The sequence below is a fragment of the Rhinoderma darwinii genome, chromosome 1 (genome assembly GCF_050947455.1).
Source record: "Rhinoderma darwinii isolate aRhiDar2 chromosome 1, aRhiDar2.hap1, whole genome shotgun sequence".
Classification (NCBI taxonomy): Eukaryota; Metazoa; Chordata; class Amphibia; order Anura; family Rhinodermatidae; genus Rhinoderma; species Rhinoderma darwinii.
Window position 1 is genome coordinate 548,638,419 of NC_134687.1, and position 20,734 is coordinate 548,659,152.

The following is a 20,734-nucleotide window of genomic DNA, read 5'->3' on the forward strand; positions in this document are numbered from 1 at the left end:
AGTTTTACCCATCATTTTGCACTCAATACCCCATAATGACAAAGCGAAACGGAATGTTAGTAATCTTTGCTAATTTATTGAAAAGAAAAACTAAAATATTGCATTGACATCATAAGTATTCAGACCCTTTACTCAGTACTTAGTTGAAGCACATTTGGCAGTGATAACATCCTCCAGTCTTCTTGGGTATGATGCCACACACCTAGATGTAGGGATTTTCTGCCATTCTTCTCTGCAGATCCTCTCAAGCTCTGTCAGGTTGAATGGGGATTGTCGGTGGATAGCCATTTTCAGGGGTTCAAATCAGGGCTCTGGCTGGGCCACTTAAGGACATTCACGGAGTTGTCCCTAAGCCACCCCTATGTTGTCTTGGCTGTGTGCTTAAGGTCATTATCTGGTTGGATGGTGAACCTTCATCCAAGTCAGAGGTCCAGAGTACTCTGGATCAAGTTTATATTAAGAATATCTCTGCACTTTGCTCCATTAATCTTTCCCTCAACCCTGACAAGCCTCCTTGTACCAGCCACTGAAAAACACCACCACAGCATGATGCTGCCACGACCGTGCTTCACTGTAGGGATGGTATTGGGCAGGTGATGAGCAGTGCCTGGTTTCCTCCAGCCATGACGCATAGAATTGAGGCCAAAAAGTTCAATCTTGGTTTCATCAGACCACAGAGTCTTGTTTCTCACAGTCTGAGTGTCCTTTAGGTGTTTGTTTGTTTTTTGTTTTTTTTTGCAAACTCCAGATGGGCTTTAATGTGTCTTTTACTTAGGAGAGGCTTCTTTCTGGCCACTCTGCCATAAAGCCCAGACTGAAGGAGTGCTGCAGTGATGGTTGACCTGGAAGTTTCTCACATCTGCACACAGGATCTTTGGAGCTCAGCCAGAGTAAGCATTGAGTTCTTGGTCGCCTCTCTAAACAAGGCCCTTCTCCCCTGATTGATTAGTTTTGTGGGGCGACCAGCTCTAGGAAGAGTCCAGGTTTTTCCAAAGTGTCCAGAAATTTTTTTGCACCCTTCTCCAGAACTGTGCCTCCACACAATCCTGTCTCTGACCTCTACAGGCAGTTCTAGTCTCCTTATAGCTTGGACCGCTGACTTCTCTTACCTTCCAGTGGCCACAACCACAGACCTCTGAACTCCTGCCGGCGTCTCGCTCCCCGGAGACACCAGCACTGCCTCGTATTGTTTCCTAAGGTGCGCGCGCTCGTCCTGGGCCTTAAAGGGCCAGTGCGCACATGGTAAATATTCCCCACCCAATCCCAACAACACCCTGAATTATAAAAAGGGCTCTGCCCCTTCTTCCTTGACTGAGCGTTGTTGTGTCTGGCCATGTCCGTTATTGCAAATGGTCCCTTAGTTGTATCCTGTGATCACATATCCCGTGTCCCGTTTACAGCAATTGTGTTTGTTCCTGTGAGAAGTTTAGTGTTGGAGTCAAGTGTCATCTGTGCCAAGCGTCATCTGTGCCAAGTGTCTACTACGCTAAGCATCTGCTACGCCAAGTGTCTGTCGAAATCTTCCATACAGGTACTATTGTCCTTTAGACTATCATTGATTCTTGTCAGGCTGTAAACTCGGTCATTAACTGTTTGGATCGTCCTTCTGTTCTGCCTCTGGCTGCTACCGCTGCTCCACCACCTGCTATCCCTCCTGCCTGTCCTGGGTCTGCAATCTCCTTGCCTCTGCCTCCTCGCTACGACGGGGATCCTAAGACCTGTAGAGATTTAATTAACCAGTGTATGATTCACTTCAATGTACGTGCCCATCTCATCCCCTCTGATGAGGGCAAGGTCGCTGTTATTTCTCTCCTCTCTTTCTGTCCTCTCTGGCAAAGCCTTGGCATGGGTGAACCCCATCTTAGAACGAGAGGGTCCGTAATTCTCTGATCTACCACAGTTTTTTTACGACTTTCTGTACAGTGTTCGATGAACCGGGTCGAACATCCTCTGCAGCTGCCTCACTGCTGACTCTTAATCAAGGGGAATCAACTGTAGGGGAATACGCCATCTACTACCGATGGCATTGAGGGTTATAATTAATCAAGCAATGAATGACGGGTAATTTTTGGAGAAAGGTTGAACCTGATGGACCTATATCTTTTTTCAACCTATATAACTATGTAACTATGTTACTGCTAACAATCCGGATCGATATGAGGATCCAAGAGCGCACTTGTGAAGTAAAGGTGTGTTCACATCACCGTCTGTGTTCCGCTGAGGGGTTCCGTCTGAGGTTTCTGTCGGGTTAACCCCTCAATGGAAAGGCAAACGGAAATCTCTTCCATTTCCCTCACCATTGAACTCGATGGTGACGGAAACCTAGCTAATGGTTTCCGTCTGTCACCATTGTGACAAAGTATTGGTTCCGTCAAGAACAACGGAACCCTGTCACAACGGTGACAGACGGAAACCATTAGCTAGGTTTATGTCCCCATTGATATCAAAGGTGAGGGAACAGAAGCTTAGGTTTCCGTTTGCCTTTCCGTTGTGGGGTTAACCCGATGGAAACCTCAGACGGAACCCTTCAATGGAAGGGCAATGGTGATGTGAACAGGCCTTTAGCCGGGAGAAGAGATCTTATCAATTGGCACCAACGTTTCAAAGACCTCATCTGCCCTCTCCTGTTGTATCCCTGGAGGAGCCAATGCAAATACACAGACTCAGACTATCCAATCAAGAGCGGCAACACTGTCATTCTTCTAGAATGTGTCTATACTGTGGTCACAAGGAACATTTTGTGTGCCAATGCCCTCAGAACCCGCAAAATCTCCAGCACCTACGGCTGATTGGAGAGACAACTCAAGGTGAATCTACCTCTGCTGCTAAATTCTCTCCTAGACTGTCTATTCCCATGTCTATTGTCACCAGTGAAGGATCTCACAGTGTGCCTGCTTACTTGGATTCCGGAGCGGCTGCAAATTTTATCCATTTGGCCACTGTCCCTCTGTAGAAACCTTTGGCAGTCGCATCTGTTGATGGATAGCCCCTGCCAGATCTTATTCTGTCTATCACTAAGTCACTGAGACTACACATAGGAGTCCTGCATTCTGAGCGATTAGCCTTCTACATCTTAACCAAAGCTATTAACCCCCTCCTGCTGGGATTGCCATGGCTTCGCCAGCACTCCCCAGTCCTTGATTGGCATTCTGGAGAGGTCTTTCAATGGGGACCCCGATGTCTTCACCGCTGCCTGTCTCAGGTTCTACCTGTTGTTTCTCCTCTGCCCCAATCTCTCTCTGGACTACCTCCAAAATATGTTCATTACACGGATTTCTTCAGCAAAAAGGAAGCAGGGCTCCTTCCTCCTCATTGTCCCTATGACTGTCCTATCGTGATGCTTCCTGAACCCTCTCCACCTCGCGGACAGGTTTATCCTCCCTCCTTGCCAAAAACCCAGGCCATGTCAGAGTATGTCAAGGAGAACCTAGAGAGGAGGTTCATCGGGAAGTCTACATTGCCAGCCAGAGCTGGATTCTTCTTTGTGGAAAAGAAGGATGGATCTCTTCGACCATGCATTGACTACCGTGGGTTGAATCAAATCACAGTAAAAAACAAGTACCACTTGCCGATTATCTCAGAGCTCCTTTGCAGGATTTGTGGAGCCAAGCTTTTCACCAAGCTGGATCTATGCTGGGCCTATAATCTGATCCGTATCCGCCAGGGTGACGAATGGAAAATCGCATTAAACACCCGGGACAGTCACTACGAGTATCTTGTGATGCCCTTGGAACTATGCAATGCTCCAGCAGTGTTCCAAGAATTCGTAAACGACATCTTCCGTGATCTTCTGTATGTCTGCGTGGTGGTGTATCTGGATGACATCTTGATGACATCTTGATCTACTCACCTGATCTGACGACACATTGTAAGCATGTAGGCCAAGCATTGTTGCCTTTAAGGGGGAATAGCCTGTATGCGAAAATTGAGAAGTGCGTTTTTGAAAAAAAAATCCTTGCCCTTCCTAGGGTATATTATTTATGATCGTGGTCTTAAAATGGATCCGGAGCGAGCGAAGTCAGTCTTGGAGTGGCCATGTCCTCAAGGTCTCCGAGCTATGCAGAGATTTCTTGGGTTTGCCAATTTTTATCGACAATTCATCCCAAATTTCTCGTCCCTTACCGCTCCCATCTCAGCTCTTACCAAGAAGGGAGTGAATGTTAAGGACTGGTCACCTGAGGCAGAGTCGCCATTCTGCAACCTCAAGAGCGTCTTGACTTTTGGCTCTGTTCTTCATTATCCTGATGTGACTCAACAGTTTTCCTTGGAGGTTGATGTCTCTTCCATCGGTGCAGGAGTACTCTTCTTTTAGAAGAATTCCAAAGGAAGGGCAGTATCGTGTGGATTCTTCTCCAAACTTTTCTCTCCTGCTGAGCGCAACTACTCCATTGGGGACCGATAATTACTTGCCATCAAGTTGGTCTTGGAAGACTGGAGACACCTGCTGGAGGGGGCTGCTCATCCTATCATTATCTTTACGGATCACAAAAATCTCACATATTTGTCAAAACTAGGAAATGTACGGCACTCTGGTATGTGATGGTGCTCGAGTAGGATTCCACTCCTTAATAACAAGAACAAGAATTCAGCACTCAAGATGATTCTCAAGATGATTCTCAAGAAAGTCCTGCTGACCGTATAAAAAGAATTCTCCGCTGGGGACCGAATTCCAAACTGGCTGGGCACTCTGGTGTCCCTAAGACTCAGGACTTTATTCCTCGTCACTACTGGTGGCCCACGCTGCCTAGGGATGTTGTGGACTGTTTCCTCCTGTACAAACTGTGCCTTAAACAAATCTACCCATTCCATGCCTACTGGTCTGCTCCAACCTCTGCCAGTGCCTGATGCCCCCTGGCAACACATCGCTATGGACTTTATTACAGACCTTCCTCCTTCGGCTGGATGTACTACTGTCTGGGTAGTGGTGGACCATTTCTCCAAAATGGCACATTTCATTCCTTTAACTGGTCTTCCATATGCTCCTCGTCTGGCAAATCTGTTCATTCAACACATCTTACATCACACGGACGACCCCTCCATATTGTCTCGGACCAGGGTGTACAGTTCACGTCCAAATTCTGGAGAGCCCTGTGTAATCTGCTGGATGTGAAGTTGGATTCTCTTCTGCCTATCACCCACAGTCTAATGGCCAAGTGGAAAGGACCAATTAAATATTAGAAAATTATCTTCGTCATTTTGTTTCTGCCCAACATCAGAATTGGGTACAGCTTCTGCCTTAGGCAGAATTCTTATATAATAACCATACAAGTGAGTCTACTGCTTCTTTTCAATTCTACATTGTGTACAGTCAGCCTCCACGTGTTTCTCTTCCTCTGCCAGCCATGACTCAAGTATCGGCAGCTAATTCTTCATTTGGGACTTTCCTTCACATCTGGCAGCAAACGAAGTTTGCGATCCTTCAGGCAGTTGTTCCCATGTAAAGGTATGTTGATAGAAAAAGGAAAGTTCCTCTTCAGTCTTCCCAGGTCTGGCTATCTTCTAAAAACATTTGTCTCAAGATCCCTTCTCACAAACTCACTCCTAAGTTCCTCGGCCCTTTTCGAGGTCTTGCAACAAATAAACACTGTATACTATAAGCTTCGGCTGCCTCCTACTCTTAGGATTCCCAATTATTTCCATGTGTCCCTCCTAAAGCCTGTGGTCCTGAACCGCTACAGTAAATGTCTTTGTGCTACAGTTGCTCCCAACGGTTCTTCTGATGTCTTTGAGGTGAAGGAAATCCTGGACTACAAGAGAGTAGGAGGAAAGACTTTCTATCTGGTGGACTGGAAAGGGTTTGGTCCTGAGGAGAGGTCTTGGGAGCCAGAAGAGAACATTAATGCCCCTACTCTCATTAAAAAAAATACCTCTCACACTCTGGACCTAAGAAGAGGGGCGTAAGGGGGGTACTGTAATGTCTGCAGTCGCGAACCACCGTCTTTTTTTACCTTTCAGCTGCCGCGACCGCAGACCCCTGAACTCCTGCCAACGTCTCCCTCCCTGGAGGCACTAGCACACGCGGCCGCATTGCCCTGTAGAGTTTCCAAAGGTGCTCCCCAGGCGCACCTGTAAATGTTCCCTTTCCAATCCCAACAATACCCTGAATTATGAAAATTGTCTGAATATTGTTGTGTCTGTGCATGTTAGTTATTGCAAATAGTCCCTTAGTTGTATCCTGTGTTCCCGTATCCTGTATCCCGTTTCCAGCAATTGTGTTTGTTCCTGTGAGAAGTCTAGTGTTGGAGGCAAGTGTCATTTGTGCCGAGTGTCATCTGTGCCATGTGTCTGCTACGCCACGCGTCAGCTAGGCCAAGCGTCTGCTACGCCAAGCGTCTGTCGAATCTTCTATACACATACTCTTGTCCTATAGCCTATCATTGACTCTTGTTTGGCCAGCTGCTACGGCAAAGCGGCCCAGTGGGTCCACATACCCCACAGTTGTTACAATTGACAGCTGTGATACCTTATATCAACGGGGGGGGGGGGGTTAAATCATGTCCAATCGAATTAATTTACCACAGATGGACTCAAATCAAAGTGTAGAAACATTTCAAAGATGATCTAGAGAAATGGGAGAGCCCACAGAGCTAAAATTCAAGTGTCATAGCAAAGGGTCAGAATAATTATATCCATGCGACTTTTATGCTTTTCATTTTTAATAAATGTGCAAAAATTTCTAGAATTTTGTTTTTACTTTGTAAATATGGGGTATTGAGTGAAAAATGATGGAGAAAAACTTGAATTTTTCTTTGTTTTGCCCAAGACCTCAACATAACAAAATGTGAAAAAAGGGTCTAAAGACTTTCCGAATACATTGTATATGAGAGAGCAATAAAGCTTTCAAGAACAATGACCCAGGGACCCCAGGGGGTGATACTGGAATTTTTCTTCATGCAATCACCCCTCTTTACCAATTATAGAGCATATGTGCTCTCTCATATTTAGGGGTCTTTTTTTTCTACTAAAGGGGTGGGAAGGTGAGCAGTTACATATCTAATCACCCCTGCACCTAATCAGGACTCGGATATCTATGGGAATCTGGATTGTGGAGCTTTTTGGTCTCTTCAGTTGTAGTGATTATGTGAATATATGTTCATAGAATAGGGATAAGTGTTATTTATGAACTCTGCACATCATGAACTTTTATTTTTAGGTCTTGTGGATCTAAACAGAGTCTGTTATGTGATAGTAGGGGGCTTCCATAAGCCAACCTGTCTGCCTAGAATTCTCTGTCTGCCTAGACTTAAGGCCCTTTTACATGGGCCAATTATCAGGCAAACGAGCGTTCATATGAACCCTCGTTCCCGATCACTGCCTTGTGTAAACAGGGCAACAATCAGCCGAGGAACAAGCAAGCGCAGTTTACCTGAACATCAGAGATGCGCAGTCGTTGGGTTTTATGAGAGATGTTCCCAGAGGTGCATTCTTACAGTGTGGACAGCTGCATGACTCGTGAAAAAGGACTAAGGCCATTACAAAACAGAATTTCTTTCAATTCTAACAGCAATACTTTAAAAGCATTAGTCACAGGCCTTAACCCAGAGGATGGGGCAAGATTTATGTGACAGTTACAATAGTTTCATGTACAGTCACTTTAAAAAGGCCCCTAACTATGCTAGTACAAAAACGGAAAACCTGACACTAAGGGTATAGTCACACAATGTAGTTACATTGTGGTTTATTGCTGTGATTTTGCGGTAATCGAAACAAATTGTGATATGATCACACCATTTGACTATGCCCTACAGGTGCCCGTACAAGTGACGGTTTGTGCCATCTGGCTGGGAACTGCATGGCATAAACCACATATGGTTTTTTGACCGCTCAGCAAGTACATGTGAAGCACATAGTTTTTGTGTGCATTACCTGTACTATCCGCGCAGCCGCAGTAAAATTCGTCATAAAGCCAAGTGTGGTTATTGTCATGAGGCAATATACCATACCATACGGTGCACAAATGCTATGTGTATGGGCACCCTTAAAGCATTTAAGTAGTTTGTCACAAAACCGGATCAGATAACAATAGCTAGCAATAGACATAATGAACATCAGTTAATCATCATTGTTTTTTGCTTTATGGGCTTTCACTCCAGCTTTTGGAATGCCATGACTTTGCACATCTATGACTGATCTGCAGAGTCAGCATACAGTATAGTGAATGCAGAATTCTGCCATCAATGCAAAAGATGCAGTATCTTATTACAGAAAGGCTGGTTCTCACCATAACAAAACAAATTGCAGCAAGAGAATATTAGTACACACAATCTTTACTACATATATATATATATATATATATATATATATATATATATATATATGTATGTGTAGTATTCAGACACCTCTTAATCTTTGAATTCAGGAGTTCCATTCGGTCTCATTGCCACAGATGTATAAAATACAGCGACTAGCCATGCAGTCTGCCTTTACAAACATTTGTGAAAGAATGGGTCGTTCTAAAGAGCTCACTGAATTTGAGCTGGTACTGGTACTGAAATAGGATGCTACCATTGCAATCAGTCAGTTTGTGAGATTAATTCCCTTCTAGATATTCCACAATCAACTGTGAGTGGTATTAGTGGTATTATTGGAAAATGGAGGTGTATAGAAACGACAGGAACACGTAACCACGTAAAGTTACAGAGCGGGGTCGCCAATTGCTGAGGTGCATAGTGCATAAAAGTCACCAACGCTCTGCTGACTCAATAACTGCAGAGCTCCAAACCTCCTCTGGCATTAACATCAGCATAAAAACTGTGCGCCGGGAGCTACATGGCATGGGTTTCCATAGTCAATCAGATGCATGCCAGCCTTGCATTACCAAGCACAATTCCAAGCGTCGGATGGAGTGGTGTAAAGGACACAGCTGCTGGACTCTGGAGTAATGGAAACGTGTTCTGTGGAGTGATGAATTACGCTTCTCTATCTGGCAGTCTGATGGATGAGTCTTGGTTTGGTGAATGCCAGAAGAGCGTTACCTGCCTCACTGCATTGTGCCAACTGTAAAGTTTGGTGGAGGAGGGATAATGATATAGGGTTGTTTTTCAGGGGTTGGCCTAGGATCCTTTGTTCTAGTTAAGGGAAATCTTAATGCTTCAGCATATCAAGACATTTTGGACAATTGTATGCTTCCAACTTTGTAGGAACAGATTGGGGAAAGCCCTTTTCTATTCCAGCATGACTGCGCCCATGCGCACAAAGCAAAGTCCTTAAAGGCATGGTTGGGGGAGTTTGGTGTGAAAGAACTTGACTGGCCCGCACAGAGCCTTGACCTCAACCCCATTGAACATTTTTGGGATGAACTAGAACAGATATTGCGAGCCAGGCCCTCTCGTCCAACATCAGTGTCTGACCTCACAAGTCTGGATGAATGGCCAAAAATTCCCACAGACACACTCCAAAATCTTGTAGAAAGCCTTCCCAGAAGAGTGGAAGCTGTTTTAGCTGCAAAGGGGGGAACAACTTCAAATTAATGCCTATGGATTCAGAATGGGATGTCATAAAATCTCCTGTAGGTGTAATGAGTAGGTGTCCTAAAATCTTTGTCATATATTATATATAGGCACTGGTCATCTGCTGTTATAGCCAATCTGTGGCAAAGGAACAATGATTTCAGACACATTAGTTGAAGCACCAATGCTGCAATCGGCTGCAATTTGCCTGACTGTGCACAGGTGGTTCGTCATAACGATTCCTGACATCCACCGCTGACCTCTCTCGTTGACGAGTTGTTGATGTTCACAGAAACCCCTTTTGCTGGATGTTTTTCCTCGATCACACCATTCTCTGTATAGTCTCTACGGCATTGCACGAGAAAACCCCATAAGGTTTATATATATAATTTCTGTGAAATATTCCAAGAACCAGGCTATAGTGTAAGCGGAGTTTCTATAGGATATGCTCACACAGACCAGTAGGAGAGGCATAAAGAAACGTGAGGGTGGGTTAATAGCTCTATCTCGGAAGGGCCCGTATACACCTGAAGCTGATCCTGATGGGTTTGTACATCACACCATGACAAAACACATACAGTAGCGGAGTTCTTATTGACTGTATATTATCTGCTATAAGCCAGTGTAGAGTATGTTGTGGTAGTTACAACATCTAATGCAAACAAAGTAACAGTACTCTTAAGGCTCTGTTTACATCTGCATTAAAGGTTCCGTTAGGGGCCTCTATCGCAGATCCGGCAGAGATTACCGGAAACGATAGCACAGCATGCTGCGCTATTGCTTCCGTTAAAACCATAGAGACCCCAATGGAAAGCCGACGGAACCCATTAAAGTCAATAGTGCAAAGGAACCGTAGTTTTCCCTTGTTCTGCTGCTCTAGCGGAGCGGAACAACGGTCGCAGCAATGCAGGTGTAAACCCAGCCTAACAAAATAAACTACTACATTAAATAATAAATAAAAAATCGTTAAAATAAATACTAGCAAAACTTACTGATATCCTCAAATTATTTGATCATATTTTTATGCAAATTGAGATCTAATAGGCAAAATAATTAAACATAAAGTGTTCTTTATCAGGAGTGGCCAGCTAACTGCCTTTTAAAAACCACAGTAAACTCTAAGGGTATGTGCACACGATAACTGCAATTACGTCTGAAAATATGGAGCTGTTTTCAAGGGCGTCTATGAGAAAACGGCTCCAAAAAACGTCCAAAGAAGTGTTCTGCACTTCTTTGACGAGGCAGTCATTTTAGGCGTCGTCGTTTGACAGCTGTCAAACGACGACGCGTAAATTACAGGTCGTCGGCACAGTACGTCGGCAAACCCATTCAAATGAATGGGCAGATGTTTGCCGACGTATTGGAGCCATATTTTCAGGCGTAAATGGAGGCATAATAGCCTCGTTTACGCCTGAAAATAGGTAGTGCGAACCCAGCCTAACTGTTATTCAGGAGCTTCAATCATGAATGCATAGAAGCTATGCCCCAGATAACGTTTAAGATGAAGATTCCGCCCAAGCCTTACCACCTTATTACTCGAGTCAGGCATTTGATCTAGGATGCCACATTGATTTTATTATATGTCATTTTAAAGTGCTCATTTGTGCGCATAAATAAATTTAAAAAAAACAAAGGTTCTTGGCTTTTTAAGCTTTATTGCACTATGTCCGTGTTTTATTAATTTCTTACTTGAACAGTAAAAAGAACAATACTGTGACCACCTGGGACCAAGGGCATGTCCAATGGGAGATCTAAATTGGATTGAATTGACATCTATTTCTGGGAAGTTCGGGAGGATTGAACTACTCTGCTTTTGTATCCAGGTTGCTGGCTGAGCATAACAAGTACTGTATACAACCTCCTAAACGTACTTTGGTGCACATCTATGACTAGGAGGAGGTAGTTCACTGAATACTGGACAACTGTCCTGTACTGTAATCATGTTTTCAGTATGGGACAGTTGTCCTGCAGCGAGGCAGGGACTCCTAGCATCGTACATTACTATGATGCTAGGAGCCCGGCTCCCTGCACTGTGTTCGTTCCGGGACTTCCGTCCGAAATACGTTCCGTCCATTACCGACGTAACATGGTCGTGTGAATCCAGCCTAAAGGGGTTTTCCGGGCAAATATTGTTTTGGGCATCTTTAATATGTGAGTCAGCACTACTAACATATAGATCAATGCTCCAACAGCCAGATGCGGCGTTTCTCCCTTTTCCACCGTTTCCCTTCTCAGTCACGTGAGAGTAACTAAGCTTTCAAAAAACTTTCAAAAAGTTTTGATCGGTGTGGGTCTGAGCACCGACACCCCCACCGATCGCTAAAATGAGCTGGCAGAAGCACTTGAATGCGCACTGAGCCACTTCGTTTCAGATCGGCTTTTCTTGGAAAGCCAAACAGTTGGTGTACGCGCTCATAGGCCTTCTATTGAGCCCGTACACCAATTGCTCCGTTTTGGGCTGGGTGTGAGTTTCATGGCCCGCCCATTTCAGTCTACTCAGATTAAAAAAAAAAACGGTACTTGGTGGTCACGTGACTGAAGAGGAGAATGGTCGAAAGGGGTGGAACGGCGCATCTGCCTACTGCAGCATTCAACTATATGTAAGTATAGCTGACTTACATATTAAAGGCGCAAAAAAATTGATTTGTCAAAAAAAAACCTTTAAAGTGGTCATACACATTCAATAACTGTTGGTCAAACTCTCCCTTAAACTTATTTCAATAGGTAGAGAGGAATAAGGCTTGTCTTCCATGGGAACAAACGATCAGACATGTTACAATCAAGCATGCTCGATCTTTCCATTCCCCTGACATTTGCCGTATGGGAAAAGTCGGGAGGCCCCCATAAACATTAGATCATTGGCCAATCCAGCCAAAATCATCAGGTACGGCCACACCAGATTACTGGAAGACTATTTAGTCCTCTAAAGTGACTTCAATGGGGTTGTCCAGTGTAGAAAACACCTTTCCATATAACCTATTAGAGAATTCTAAGTTACAGGAAGACACTTTCTGATGAGCTTAAAACAAACCAATGTATGCTCATATATTGTGCTTGTGCACAGGAAAAGGGACTGGCATCTGAGACAGCCCTGGAATCCATTCTCAGCTCCCTGGCTGTCTCCATAGCTTTGCCATGGGTGATGAAATCTGTCACAAAGGTTGTGCCACTATCAAATAGAGGTATTGAAGAGGTTGACTGATGGGAGTGTGTGGCAGTTGCGGTGGGAGTGTTACTCTGTATTACAGCTACACTCCTGCCGGTGATCACATGAGTACACTGGCAATGCCCTAGTAATCACCCTGAATTAATAGTATGTCAAGGAATGGGAACTACCTCCCTTCATATACTATTACATCAAGGTGAACAAGGGGGTTAAAAAAAATGGATCTGTCAAACAGATATCAACTGTATGCTTTTATTGTGTGGGGAATTTGTAAAGTAAAAGCAAACATATATTGTTCTGAATACGTGTAAATATGATAGTTCTAGGAATATTTTCTAAAACAATTGTTAAGAATATAAACACCCCTCAATCACAGCATAGAATACATAAAGATTTTTCTTATTTTTTTTTTGTGTTCTACATTCACTAATACAGCTGAATACTGTTAAAATTATGTAGTAATATTATTCAGACAAAACCGCAGACATTACTTAGAACTGCCTAAGGCCTCATGCACACTTCCGTTGGTCGTCGTACGGCCGTTAGTGAGGGATCCGTGAAACATGGACCGCACAGGGATGGCTTCCGTGTGCAGTCCGTTGTTTCACGGACGAAATCAATGAAAAGGCCAAGACTGTTCTGTCAAAAACTGACAGGAGTAGGACCTGTCCTATTTTTGACGGAACAGCCACACGGTTCAGTTAAAACAACGGAAGCGTGCATGGCCCCATTGAAATGAATGTGTTAGGGTGCTATCCGTTAAAAAAACGGATAGCACCCTGAAGAAAATAACTGAAGCAGGCATTAAGCCTTTCTCTACAACTGACAGAGAGTACTAAGTGTCAACATATTTGTGTGTTTAGTACATTTATTTGTGAAATGATTGTCAAAAACAACCAAGCAGCGTACTCCACTCATTACACACATAACAGCATTATAACATTGTCAATAATAAAAACACTTTGCAGCTACGATCAAAAAAAACTGTCACTTTTTTTCTGGTGTTTTTATTATTTACTTGATTTGATCGTTACTTTGTTTGCTCTTAACCCCTTAGTGACCGCCAATACACCTTTTTACGACAGTCACTGTTTGAGCTTACAGCAGGGCTCAAAAAGGTAAGAGCGCAATTTGGCTTTAAAAGCGCAGATTTTGCTGGAATGGTTTTCTGACGCCATGTCGCATTTGCAAAACCTCTGAGGTACCAGTGGAAACCACAGAAAATTTAGCCCAATTAGGAAATAACACCCCTCAAAAAATGTATCTAGGGGTGTAGTCAGCATGCAGCTACTCGGCCATGGAAACCAATGCCATGCAGCTCCCAGCGCACAGTTTTTGTGCTGATGTTAAAGGGCTTTTCCAGCAGATAAAAATTGATGGCCTATCCTTAAGATAGGTCATTAATAGCTGATGGTCAGGGTCCGACTCCCGGGACCCCCGCTTATTCCCTTTAATTTCTTCTTGCTCTGCTCACTGTGAATGTTCGACACAGATGTAGTGGCGATCCACAGGTATTGCAGCCTTTTCTCCCATTCACTTCAATGGGAGAAAAGGCTGCAAAACCTGTGAATCGCCACTAAATATGTGTCGAATATTCACAGTCATCAAGAAGAAATGAAGGGGAGGCGACGCTCGTACAAGCGCTGCGGCAGGGGTCCCGGGAGTCGAACCAGACCCATCAGCAATGATTAAGAGGCGTGTCCCAATACTTTTGACCATAAAGCGTGTGTATATATATAATACATAGTATATATTTATATATAAAAAATATGTGTGTTGTGTAGTTAAACATATATAAAAGACCACCTTGTTGAGAAGAGTCCCCCACCTAGAAGACCACTTTCAAGGCAAATTTGGGTGGTCGTCTCAAAGAGGTTCTATTGTATGTATGTGTGTATGTGTATATACACACACACACACACACACACACACACACACACACACACACACATATATATGTATATATGCGTGTGTGTATGTGTGTATGTATATATATATGTATGTTGTTTACATATGTATTTATTTGTGTGTGTGTATTTATATATGTGCGTGCATACGTTGTATGTGTGTGTGTATATATATATATATATATATGTTGTGTATGTATACGCTGTATATGCATATATATATATATATATGTGTGTGTATAGGTTGTGTGTATACGCTGTGTGTACATATATATATATATATATATATGTGTGTATACGCTGTGTGTGTGTGTGTGTGTGTGTGTGTGTATGTGTGTGTGTGTCTATATATGTATGTTGTTTACATATGTATTTATTTGTGTGTGTATTTATATATGTGTGTGTGTGTGTGTGTATATATATATATATATATATATATATATATGTTGTGTATACGCTGTATATGCATATATATATGTGTGTATAGGTTGTGTGTATACGCTGTGTGTGTACATATATACATATATATATATATGTGTGTAAATATATATATAAATGTTGTTTATGTATGTATGTATGTGTATATATATGTATATATATATATATATATACATATATATATATATATATATATATAGATGTTTTACAGCACGTTTCCTTTGCAGACATACGTTAACACAACTCACATGTCTCTTCCTGCTCTATTGTGCATCTCCCAGCATCCATTGCTTCCCACTACCGTAATGCACTACATACTGCAGCCTGTCTACATTACCACAATCTCTGGACTATAAACTCTCTTCCTTCAGGCTGGGGTATGGACATCTCTAGAGATGCTGCACGAGTAACTCACCCTCCTGCTGAGTAGGACAGTGTACATGTCGGCCATGAGCTCATTGCTTTGGTTTGATATGATATGAGAAATGTGCAGGTGAAACATACTGTTTTCTCAAAATCTGTTTTTGTGGAAAATAAGACATCTGAGTGACCTTCCTGTGGCCCTGGAATAAGAGACTGAGTCATTGTTTATGATGTATATAATATCTCAGTGTACTTGACAATACCCCCTTTATTGCCCGGGACTCCCAATTAAAGCACTGATGGTGCTGAACTCTGCTAATAGAGATCAGCACAGATGTGTATAACTTATGTGGATGGGGGCAATCTGACAAACTACTCATGAGGCACTTTCTGGTAAGCAGTTTATGGGGCGCTCTGACAGGTACGGTTTATTTGGGCACTGTTTAAGGGGGCACTTTCTGTCTGGAACTATATATGGGGGCACTTTAGCAATGTTTAGGATGGCAATCTCTGGCAGGCACTGTTTATAGTGGTGATTTGACAGAAACTATTTATAGCATGCCCTGGCGCTGTTAGGGTAAGGCCACACGGTGCGGTCACAGTGCGTTTATGTTGCGTTTTTAAACTGCAGCAAGTCATTTTTCAATAGAAGTCAATGGTGAAATGTTTGTTATGGACAGACTGCTGCTATTATATTACAATGTGTTTTTTGTGCAGTTAACTGCATCTTCATAATGTCCGACCGCATGCGGTTAATAACCGCGCTGCCAAAGTTGTTGCTGAACTGCTTGCGTTTTTTTCTAACAGTTCTGCAATGCCTTGTAATGAACTATATACAGGCAGCACCTAACAAGCCTCAACAACTATGTCCATCAATTATTTCCTTTAAAAACGCAACAGAACTGCAGCATTAGGCCTGGTTTACACGAGCGTGTGCGTTTTGCGCATGCAAAAAACGCTGCATTTTGCGTGCGCAAAAGGCACTTAACAGCTCCGTGTGTCATCAGCGTAGGATGCGCCATCATTATGACAGAGTTTGACAGCTGTTGCGCGAATCACGCAGTTCGCACGGAAGTGCTTCCGTGTGACCTGCATGATTTTCACGCACCCATTGACTTCAATGGGTGCGTGACGCGCGTACAGCGCACAAATATAGCACATGTCGTGAGTACTCACGCTGAGCAAAACTCACGGACTGTCTGCATGCCCCTATAGACTTACATAGGTCCGTACGACACGTGTGAAAAGCACGAGCGTCGCACGGATGTATATCACGCTCGTGTAAACGAGGCCTTACGGAGACAAAAAACGCATGCAGTTGACCGCATGCGGTTTGCAAACGCAACAAAACCGCGTCAAAGGCGCACCGTGTGGCCTTATCCTTAATAGGAGCACCATGGCACTGTTATTTAGGAACAGGGCTTATGTGCTACACATCTAGAATATCCCTGAAAGCAATTCTTGAAAGTTGGCAACTTGGTCACTATGTATATAAGGATGTTATATTGTGCCATAAAAGGAGAGATCTCAGTAGAGCAGTTATATTTTAATCATTCCGATATTTTCTTAGTACCAGTCCTAGGCAAGGAATACGGTTTAAAAAGGTAAAATTGATGTGATCCATACCTGGAAGTCTGACATTTTCAAAGGATTGCTATATTTATTTGGAAATGAATGAAGTAATCTGATTGATTGATATAAACAATAGTTTACAGACTGTCTGTAATTCTAGGGATGCGGTAAACCCTGAATGCCACTATGGCAATTTTTTGGACACACAGGTGACGTCTTCCCTGATTTGAGTAGTTCGATTAAAGACCTCTTACAGCCAGAACCTACCTCTTCAGAGTTTGCTTCCCAGACATCTTTGGTTCCTTGCTTTTCCAGCACCCTCTATACAAACTCTTTGTAGCAGCCGCAGCCCGTAGTCTCGACGACGCCTTCCTTCCCGGAGATGCCAGACTTAAAGGGCCAGTGCGCACACATGTTTAGAATTGTGTAATCACCCTGGACTTTAAGAAGGGCCCTGCCCCTTCAATCACTGCCTGAGCGTTGTTGTGTTTTCCCATGTCAGTCTAGGAAATGGTCCCTTAGTGTTTTCCTGTTCCTGCTACCTGTATCCCGTGCTACCTGGTGTCTGCTGCCAAGGTTCCATCTGAGCCTAGCCATCACTACTGTCTGTACTACCACAGGTACCCTTGCTCGGACTATAGACTTTACTTGGTACACTGTTTGGAGAGCTCCTATCCTGCTACGGCGGTAGGCCCAGTGGGTCCACATACCCACAGATCGTTACACTGTTCATCCTGATGCTACCCCAAATGCTATGCCTGTACCTGCGTAATTTTCCCAAATACTGTACCTGTGATATTGCACAGTGCTCCCAAATACTGTACTTCAGAAATATTGGAACTAATAAAAAAAACCAGCAACAGAAATCGGTGTCATAAATATAAATACCCCAAAATAATAGTGTCACAAAGATAGTGACAGGCAGTGCCCATCAATACAATAGTGGAAGATAGTGACCCAGACATTCATAGTGCTCCTGACGCTAAAAGTGCCCCCTTTAGGCCCCACGTTGTTATAGTGCCCCCTTTGTGTCCCGAAGTACACAATAAGTGTAGGGAAGAAATGTTATCTGAAGGGGGCCTTAGTGGCTAGTTTTGGAGACATAGGCAACAAGTGAAGAATCTCACACCGACAAAATTATACAATCTCCTGGTTTTCTGGTTCATTCTCATAAACCCCACCACTCGAAGAAGATTAATTATTATATACAATTTACTGCTTTTCTTTTCCAGACATGACACTGTCTTATACCCATGTCTGGCTAGGTCCACCCTTCATTGTGACGAACTTATTTAAAGTAGAAATTAGTTCTATTAACTAAGACATGTTCCTTGACAAAGAAACAGACACATGTCATGAAATGACAGGAAAATGAGCTTTTGTGCTGCATACTGGCATTTTCCTGCATTCATAAATAATGCTTTAGAAATTACATGAATATGGAATAAAGGTTTCTCAGCACATTCTCTAAATCTGGAATGTACCCTACTCTCTTTTTATATTATCACAATGACAATAGTGTCAATGATAATGTTTCATTTGGTTAGAGGACTGCAGAAATATATGTATACCCTAAATATAAAAAAACACCTACCATATTGCAAGAAAAGAACATAAAATGAGATGTTGATCGCGTAACTATTTTTACTATACTAAATGAGCTTCGAGCAGTTAATGGCTATTAATATAGTCTGCTCGATTGTTATTCGCCATTATGAAGCCTGCTTTTCTGTTTCTTGGATTTCAAAGATCTTTTATAAAAATTCTGTGCACGCTTTCCCTCTGTTACATAAGCTACTCTGCAGTCCCTGCGCTCGCACTGGAACCAGCCCTCTGTTAACACAGCAGCAGTAGCCACGTTTAGACTAGAGTAAGTAATTCCTCTTTAGAAAATAACTTGTCGTGCTTTCGTTTGGCTCAAGTAAATAAAGCCAGCACATAGTTATTGACAAACGGTATTCCGTAGCAGTAAAAATAACACCAACTGAACGAGCAAATCTACCTTCTGGGGATCCTTAACTACCCAGACTGGATTCAACCTCTATATAAGAGGTGAATAAATAATCATACATACTTTTTACATATTTTCTAGAACAATTCCAGTCACAATTTAAAAAAAATATATGTTTTTCCATATAAAAAGACAGTATATAGCAGTAATATGCCCATTTTATTACAAAATACAAAATATTTTGTTCAATACCGCCAAACATTTTGGATGTCAATGGGAAGTTTGGAGAACTAATTTTCCGTGTAGAGATCTGGCAAAAAGTGAACAAAATAGCTCTTCTCCAGAATGAAGGTGGCACTATAGCTGCCTGTAGAGAGACGTTTATAGGTGGCACTAGAGGTGGCCTACAGGTGGCACTAGACAGACAGTTTTCTTCCTTCTAGGAGAGCGCTATTTTGCATATTTTTGAATGCACTCTTATTTTATTGCAAGCACTCTATTCAGTATCTTATTAGTGGTACAGTAGTGGTCTCAGGTTGTGAACTATTTCTGTAACTTATATGGCAGAGCTCAATATGGTCACCCACGTACAGTAGTGCATGCTGTGGCTTGGTAGGAAAATGGATAACATGAACTTGTGTTGTGGGCATTGACTTAGTGAACTATTTCTGTAACGTATACGGCAGAGCTCAATATAGTCACCCTCATACAGTAGTGCATGCTGTGGCTTGGTGGGAAAATGAACAAGATGAACTGGTGTTGTGGGCATTGACTTATTGCTATTTAGTAATAAATTATCTCTTGAATTTGATATAATCCAGCATCACATTAACGTGCTTTTCCATTCACTAGTTTGAGTTGTACAGAGTCATGGTACACAATGTCTTGACATCTTGTGAGGCTTCTGCTGCCTTGTCATTCAACCTGGTGGTCTAAGAGCTGCTAAGATGGAATATGACTACTTGCTTTTCCACCTCCTGAAAACTTAGAGATAGATATGCTTCATCACAGGCCTAAATCCCGCTGACAGGTGTGATGACAGCTGCTGTAAACGATACTGTGGTGTTGCCTTGGTGGAATGTCAGCCTAGTGTGTGCAGTAAATGGACAGACATTATTGCACATCAGAAACCAACTGTGTACTTTACTACCTTGTGAGATGCATTTTCATTACTGAATTGGTTTTGTTTTTCCTCTAGGTAACTTCATCTGAAACTAAAAAAAAAAGAATTTTGGTTGAAGCTGGGTTTTTATATCATAACTCACTACAGTTAAAAGCTACAATGCATTCGGAAAGTCTTCAGACCCTATAATTTTTTTCACATATTGTTATGTTGAGGCCATGTGCTAAAATAAAATAAAAATTAAGTCTTTCCCCATTATTCTGCACTCAATACCATATAATGACAGAGTGAAAACAGACTGTTAGTAATCTTTGCTAATTTATTGAAAATAAAAAAAATAAAATATTGCATTGACATAAGTATTCAGACACTTTACTCAGTACTTAGTTGAAGCACCTTTGGCAGCGATAACAGCCTCCAGTCTTCTTGGGTATGATGCCACAAGGTTTTCACACCTGGATTTGGACATTCTCTGCCATTTTCTCTACAGATCCTCTCAAGTCAGGTTGGATGGGGATTGTCGATGGACAGTCATTTTCAGGTTTCTCCAGAGATTGTTCGATTGTGTTCAAGTCAGGGCTCTGGCTGGACCACTCAAGGATATTCACAGAGTTGTCCCTAAGTCACAAGCCAAGTGTTATCTTGGCTGTGTGCTTCATTGCCTTGTTGGAAGGTGAACCTTCTGCCCAGTCTGAGGTCCAGAGCACTCTGGATCAGGTTTTCATTAAGAATATCTCTGTACATTGTTCCATTCATGTTTCCCTC

General features: G+C 42.7%; 1 protein-coding gene across 1 annotated transcript in view; it reads right to left on the reverse strand.

The window, feature by feature from the left end:
* The window catches only part of ATG10 (autophagy related 10), a 198,275-nt gene extending 183,026 nt beyond the window's left edge, over window positions 1-15,249 (reverse strand). Inside the window, exon 1 of the mRNA XM_075854861.1 lies at window positions 15,209-15,249. Coding sequence (XP_075710976.1) covers window positions 15,209-15,248 — 40 coding nt within the window. The 5' untranslated portion in view covers window position 15,249. The remainder of the gene's footprint in view (window positions 1-15,208) is intronic.
* Window positions 15,250-20,734: the final 5,485 nt, after the last annotated feature.